The sequence below is a fragment of the Poecile atricapillus genome, chromosome 2 (genome assembly GCF_030490865.1).
Source record: "Poecile atricapillus isolate bPoeAtr1 chromosome 2, bPoeAtr1.hap1, whole genome shotgun sequence".
NCBI classification, from domain to species: Eukaryota; Metazoa; Chordata; class Aves; order Passeriformes; family Paridae; genus Poecile; species Poecile atricapillus.
The window spans coordinates 126,883,046-126,890,513 of record NC_081250.1 but is presented as its reverse complement, the minus strand read 5'-3'; the positions used below and the strand labels follow the sequence as shown (position 1 = coordinate 126,890,513).

Sequence of the window (7,468 nt, the reverse complement as noted above, 5' to 3'; positions counted from 1 at the left end):
AAATAGTGCCAGGCTGTTAACCTAATGTCAGTTGTCACTGTCAATAATATACAGAAGATTGATTTCTTTCCTCTTGCTGCCATATTCTTCCTCTTTCCCTGGGGTTGATGTAGAAGTCACACTTACAACTGTGGCTGTCTCTGAAGATGTCCATAAAACAAAGTGAAATCTGTTGAAAATCATCTGAGAAATGAGGACTTGTCATGCATTTTTTTAATGCTGTTTTCTTTTAAAATACCTGAAGACCTTAATAATTTCTGAAGTACATATTAAACCAACATGTACATGATTTGCCAGTGTTTCTTGAAGTATTTGGTTAATTATCTTCACATAGGAGGCATCAAAACCCAAAGTATGCTCTCTTTTCTGAATGATTAAGCCAAGTTTCCCATAACATTTCACTAGCAAGTAAGACTATGACAGACTGCTAACAACAAAGTGAAATCTGCTGTGAGAAAAAACAGGAAAAAATGGGAAAAGGAAAAAACAATGACCCCAAAGATGTGCAAAGAAAAGAAAAAGCCAAGATGCAACTCAAAAGAAATATAGGTTATTTTGATGGGGTAAGTTTTATTATAGGATCAATTGTTGGAGCAGGGATCTTTGTGTCTCCCACAGGGGTGTTAAAACATTCCTTACTCAATGTTGGTGTTGCACTAACGATCTGGACTGCATCTGGGCTTGTTTCTCTGATGGGTGCTCTCTGCTATGCGGAGCTGGGAGCTGCTCTGCCCTTCTCTGGAGGAGAATACAGCCATATTAAAAGAGGCCTTGGATCCGTACCTGCATTTGTGTTTATCTGGACATCAACATTTACCAAGCCAGCATCAAATGCTGCTCGAGCCTTGCTGTTCGCTGAATATGCCACGCAGCCTTTCTATGGCATTTGTCCTACACCAGACTTGTTGAAGAAATGCTTGGCCTTGGCCGTTCTTTGGTCCCTGGGGATTTTGAATGGTCTCAGCGTCAAAATGGCTGCGTGGGTGCAGGCAGTTTTCACTCTGCTGAAGATGATGGCCTTGTCTGTGATTGCTGTCGGTGGCATAGTTCTGCTTGTTGCCAGGCAAAAGGAGACTCTAGCCAGGTTTGAGGACATGTTCAGCTCAGAGATCCCCAACGCCTCACAGGTTGCTGAAGCCTTCTTCCAAGGGCTGTACGCGTACGGCGGCTGGTGGTCCCTCAACTACATGGCAGGTATTCTGCTCCTCTTCTTCAGATTTGGTTCTGCAGTTCTCCTTCTTGTGTTCCTCAGCTTGTTTTGGGAGAACTTGTCTTTGCTTCAAGACCACAGGGTCCTTCACATTTTACATGAGTGTTTGTTGGGGCTGGTAGAAGAGGTGTTGTTCCTCTCTAGGGAAAATTCCTATTTTTTAATTTTTTAAATTTTTGTGCGAAATGAAGCTGACATTTCCAGGGAAGTACAATAGAAATCATAATAGTTAATTTTAAATCTCATGCATAAACAGAATTTTTCATACCTTAAAAATTTGCATTTTGTCTTTCTCAATGTCCATGTCAGTGTATTTTTAGGAAAGTATTAAGTTATCCATGCCAATCTGTGTGTCCATAGATAATTTATATTTAAATATCTATGCCTCATCTGAGGTTGTGCAGCTAGTTTGAACATGGACAAATTAATTTTGAGTTTTGTTAGAATGTAGTAATTTTATGGGATATATTTTCATATGAAAATAGACTTTTAAAGACTAATAGAAGGTAAAGAGAGGTCTATGGAATGTGGTATACATTTTTTCACAGAACTCAATTTTAACATTCAAAAGGTTTTTGAATATCTATTTACTTCCCTTTTCTGTATCTGCTGACATGTGGCAGTAATAAATGAGAATTTCATGAAAGTTACAGAGATTATGTTCATAATGATAGTTACTCACATCACAAGTTAAATCAATATAGGTTTATAGTATCATCAGATTCATGGAATTACGTTGTAAGCAAGTGGATATTGCTGTCATATCTTTAACCGTTTGTATCCATTAACCTCTATCATGTAAAATATTAAATAAACTGAATGTGTTAAATACATACCACAAAGTTCAGTGGTGAGGATAATGTGAAAATTTGGTTAATGTTTAAAAACCTGTCTGCTGTCTTTATAATCCAGGTCCTCCAGCTTTAAAAATAGGCTGCAAGTTAAACAAAAAAAAAATCATATAAATCAGGAAAGTATGGTTTTGAAACCTTAGGGATTCCTTAAACGCAAGCACTTGGCTTTGTAAGCCTGAGAAAATACAAGATTTATGGTAAAATACTGATTTATTCTGGTCAGTTAGGAGTACTGATAAAGGCCATACGCTTTTGGGCAGCACTGCTGTTTAGACAGATGTAACCTATGCAATAATTCTGAACTGAACTGAGTTTCCTATTCTTCAACAATAATTTAATTTCTGTGAGCTTCGGCTGATGGACCAGGTGCCAGCTGGCTGGCAAGACTGGAACAGGCAACAAAACGAATGGAAAGATAAATTTAAATTGGCAATTTTGGTGATTATCCTCTTCTGAGCTCAGAATTACTAAGTGTATTTCTTACATCTGAAATAAATCCCAAATTCTCTGATAGTAGAATCATGGCTCAAGGCTGGTGTCCTGAGCAGAAGATAGAAGTCAAATGTGAAGGAGGAAACAGATTTCTGTCTCCTAAAAAGAATTTAAATAAGCTCCACATTTGACTTTTCACTTCTTTCCCATTATCAGTTATTTGCTGGTAAAACTCAGGAAATTGTAAATGCTGAGGGAAGTGGGAAGTTGAGAGGGAACAAGAGGAAGGAGTGAAAAAGATGGAAAAGAGCCTTTTTGATTGAGATGAGGGTGATTTGGTTTAAGCTTCCGGAAACCTGCTCCATCTTTTGCTGGGACTATGACATGCCCAGGAATGTGTGCTAGTGCCCAAGTTATTTATCTGCAAAATTTTTGGGGTTTTTTTTGTTTTTTGTTTGGTAAGAGTAGTTCTAAGCTATCAGGCTTAGCACTAAACAGTTTTTCTCCACCATCTTTGGCCTGGAAAAGATAATAATCATCAGAATCCATCTGGAAATGGCCCCCTTTTAAAGCCACTGCATTATTTCTCTTATGTCTATACTTTCAGTCTTTTCTGTTACTTCTATATTTCTTGATATAAGAGCAAAGAGAAAGATTTTGAGTAGTAATAGGCAAATAGGCTCAGTAAGTTTCAGATCAGGATTTGTGAGGTGATGTAAGAATAAATAATGTGACTTCAGGGTTTCATGTTTAAGCTAGTGATTGTCAAGTAAGGCTACTTGAAAATTTCCTGCCAAATTACTTTTCTAATGTAAGTCAAGTATATAATTAATCAATTAAAAGGGAAATTATCACTCCTTTTGTAATTTTTTTAATCAATCAGCCCTCATCCAGCCCTCCTTCCAAAATAGTTAAAAAATAGCTAAATAAAAAGAAATTGTTTAGGAATCTTTGATATTTACCTGTTTGAGAACCACTGTAGGACTTCATAAGCAGAGAATTTAGCAGCCATGATTAGGGATTGGGGCAGGACTTTGATATCAGTCTTGTCAAATTCTGAACAGCTTCACCACTGAAAAACACTTGCAGAAGCTACACTGCTTGCTTCATTTGTTGCTTTAAATTGTATTTTTCAGAGGAGATGAAAAACCCCAGCAGAAATATCCCATTAACTGTGATGACAGCTGTTCCTGCAGTAATTGTTTTTTATTTACTAGTGAACATCTCATATCTGACTGTCCTCACACCTAAGGAAATTGTCTCCTCAGGTATGTATTTAATATTTTTTAATGAAAAAGACTGACCCATTGACATATTCATCTGACATCAATGCCTACTGCTCACCTAACTTCACAGTCCAGAAATTTGGGTTAATTTTCTTTTAACAGAAAATTCTTGAATTTTACTTGTTGGATGAATGCAGGCAGATTGTTGAAATTGTTGGCTTTTCCCTACACTGTCAAAAAAGAAATCAGAAGTGTATTAAAACCTGGAAAATAAGGTGAAAGTCAGGCCCCAAGTATAGAGATTATCTTTGTTTTCCAGCAGTTTTAATCCTATCTCCTCCTTCTTTCCCTAAATGGCTTTCAGACTAAAGCTATTATTCTTTAGGAGATGGACAAATCTATCATGTTCAGGAGAATAGAAAGGACTATGTACACAAAAATGTAGCCATTTGGGGTGTGTATTATTCATGATAAATATTGTGATTTCTTAGAAGAGCCTATACAGAATTCCAGTGTATGTAATGCCTGTCTCAGAACCTGTACCAATAAGCGGGCCATGAAAAGCTCCAAAGGGAACTGTATTTCTTCTCGATTGTCCAAGCAGCACATTTTAAATCCCACTGTAATGAGACCTTGCCTACAGGCCTGAAAAAAGCCATACCTGATTTGGATGAATCAATAATTTTTTTCCTATGAAAAAAGCTCACTAATATAAATGAGAATATTGTACCTGTCACTCAGTAACCCCATATTATCACTCAGCCAGTGTCAGGCTGTCTGCTGGGAGAGATGGATCATTTGCATGCTACAATGAAGAAGGCAGTAAATACCAGACTATCCATGAATAGCAGCTGCCAGCTGGCATGACTAGCTTCATGCATACTGGGGCATCTGTGTTTATCTATGCCAGCTGAGAAGATAACCTTAAAATTATAGCACTTTTTCAAACATTGCTTGTTCTTGTTCCTTCACTACATGTGTTTTTTGTTGTTTTTTTTTTTTTTTGTTTTTTTTTTTTTTTGTGTGGGGTTTTTTTTTGGGTTTTTTTTTTTTGAGGTGGGAGGCACTGTTTTCCCCATCTCTAATAACTTCCTGTGCTGCACAGGACACTGTAAGACCTATGTTCCTCATGGCATTTGGTTATAGACCCACTAAATATTGTCCTCACTATAATATCAGCTATAGCTAATTTCCAAGCAATACTGAATATCTATTGTTTAGAAACAAACTTTCACATTTCCCATTTCCACCCAAAGCAAAATATCTTTAATAGCACATTTGTTGTCCCATCTCTGAAAGTAAATGTGTTCCCGTTGGCAGTTTCCTGTAGCAGCAGATTGTGTCATCACCGTGGTGATGCCAGGGACCAAGGAGTTAATTTTCTTTCCTTTCCCAGGTGTGTGTGTTTGTGATGCAGGATGTGAGATGCTGCTCACTCCTGCTGGGCAGTCTATGACTGTAGTATTGGCCCCAGCAGGTTTCCCTGGCTTGCTCTGGCAGGCACCACTCCTTGCTGTCATCCTCCCCGGAAGTGTTTAGCTCCTGAATGAAAAACCCTTAGGACTGGATTAGTGTTTGACTACTGCAATGAAAAAGTAGGCATTGCTGGTAAATAATAGGTGCTTGTATTTTAAGTTTTGCTCCTGTTGAGTCTGTCACCTATTCAGAACATGGTATTTGAACTACACTAATTCTTTGCTTTCTTGCAGTTGCTGTGGCAGTCACTTGGGCTGATCGAGTGATCCCCTCTATTGCCTGGATCATTCCTCTCTCTGTTGCTGTCTCAATATTTGGTGCCCTCAACAGCAGCATGTTCACACTCGGTCGATTAAGCTATGCTGGAAGTCAGGCAGGACATTTACCTCTTTTAATATCCATGCTTAATGTCCACTCCTGTACTCCAGCACCAGCCATGATTTTTTCAACCATCATTGCATCCATTTTTATCATCCCCTCTGACCTTATTATGTTAACAAATTACTTTGGATTTTCTGCCTGGCTTATGACTGGATTGACTTGTGCAAGCCTGATTGTACTTCGATACCGGGAACCTCATCTACATCGACCATACAAAGTAAATGGGTCTAAGTTACAAAATATTTTTATAGATTTTTTTTTGAGTCACGGGTAGCATGGAAAAGTTACAGAACAAGTGCAAATCAAAAGTGGATAGTCACAAAAATACAAATAATAATCACAATGCTTAGAGTCTTGAGAATTTTGCTTCACTGTAAAAAGAACAGAAACTGGTCTCTGCCCCAGAGAACTTGCACTTGAAAACAGGAGATGGTTCTTTGCAGAATGGGGGATATGTGCAAACAATGTGGAGCCATACCAGTGTGAAGCAGTAACAAGAACACTATAGATAGGACCCATTGCCATTCACAGTTAATTCAGCTTTGATCTGCTCTCATCTTCCCTGACACAATCACAGGCCTTAAGGATAGGTTGAATTTCCTCTTACTCCAGCAGTCATAAAGCTGGATTAGAAATGTATGCTTATTGTGAAGGCTTCTAGGCACTCAGCCCTGAGAGACTCATAGGAACCCACAATATCATATTCATTTCCAGTACTGCCTGTCTCTGCCCCTTGACAATAGAAGGAGCCTAAAAAAGTATTTTTGAAAATAATATTAATTGCCTCTCTTATAGGCAATTTGAGTCAGATGACTCTTGTCCTGGGTGAATTTATAACAGCATGAGAAATGGTACTCTACTGTGGCAAAGAACACATTGTTACTCTTATGAATGAGCCATAAAATCACAGTTGATTCATTTATTTCCTAAACCACTTTTTTTCTTTCTCTTACAGGTGTTTTTACCAATTCCATTTATGATGGTGGCAATGTCTTTCTTCCTAGTTCTAGCTCCCATAGTCTGGTCTCCAAACCTGCAATATGTTTATGGTTTCCTGTTTATGCTTGGAAGTCTTATTGTTTATCTGCCTTTTATACATTTTAAATTGCGTTTTGCATTTCTTGATAAAATTACTTGCCACTTGCAGCTCCTGTTAGAGGTCTGTCCTGCTGATGGATCTGCTGAGGGCAAATGTGAATAATGGCAGATATTTAATCTCAGCACAAATAAGAGCCAGCAGAGGATTTTGTTTAACTGAGACTGTAACAGTACAATTCAGATGTTGGTGTGATATATAGGTGTGCATGTATGCATATACAGATATAGATGTATACACATATATTGCAAACATGCACATATATGTATGTATAGGCACAGAATCACAGAAGCACAGAATGAACTAGGTTGGAAAAGACCTTAGAGACCATCAAGTCCAACCTATGACCTAGCACCTCCTCATCAACTAAACTATAGCATTGGCATAATAAGTTAATATGTATATATGTTTGTTTTTGTTTGTATAAATACATAATTGTATACTTATAATAATTTAATAGGTGCAAAGGATCTCTCATAAACTTGCAAAATCTTTAAAATGCTGTCTCTTGATCCTGAAAACACAGTTAAAAGTTGTGTAAAGTCATGCAATAATAGAAATAAGACTCAATCACAGCAAAAGTAATTATCAATATTATACAGTAATTGAATAAATACCTAATGGCATCATTATAAAAATACATTTTCATACTTTGAACTAAATTGTCTGGATTATTCTTAGTTTGCAGTTTAGCTCATTGATTAGAACTTCTGTTTTTAAAGACTTTATATTTCTTTTCATCTGCTACCTTTTTTGGCATTAATTTATTTTTAATAAAAGCCTTTGAAGAATA

At 37.3% G+C, this 7,468-nt stretch overlaps 1 protein-coding gene across 1 annotated transcript; it reads left to right on the top strand.

Moving 5' to 3' along the window:
• Positions 1–396: 396 nt before the first annotated feature.
• Positions 397–7,443, top strand: SLC7A13 (solute carrier family 7 member 13). Its single transcript, XM_058833386.1, has 4 exons — positions 397–1,194; positions 3,633–3,764; positions 5,432–5,796; positions 6,535–7,443. The coding sequence occupies exons 1-4, from the start codon at positions 471–473 to the stop codon at positions 6,778–6,780; spliced, it is 1,467 nt and encodes a 488-aa protein (XP_058689369.1). The 5' UTR covers positions 397–470; the 3' UTR covers positions 6,781–7,443.
• The last annotated feature ends 25 nt before the right edge of the window (positions 7,444–7,468 follow it).

Bases quoted from the DNA above. Each gene is read 5' to 3' on its own strand.
- SLC7A13 (XM_058833386.1), top strand. From the start codon at position 471: ATGGGAAAAGGAAAAAACAATGACCCCAAAGATGTGCAAAGAAAAGAA. The intron at 1,195-3,632 runs GTATTCTGCTCC...TGTATTTTTCAG, and splicing joins GTCCCTCAACTACATGGCAG to AGGAGATGAAAAACCCCAGC. The intron at 3,765-5,431 runs GTATGTATTTAA...GCTTTCTTGCAG, and splicing joins TAAGGAAATTGTCTCCTCAG to TTGCTGTGGCAGTCACTTGG.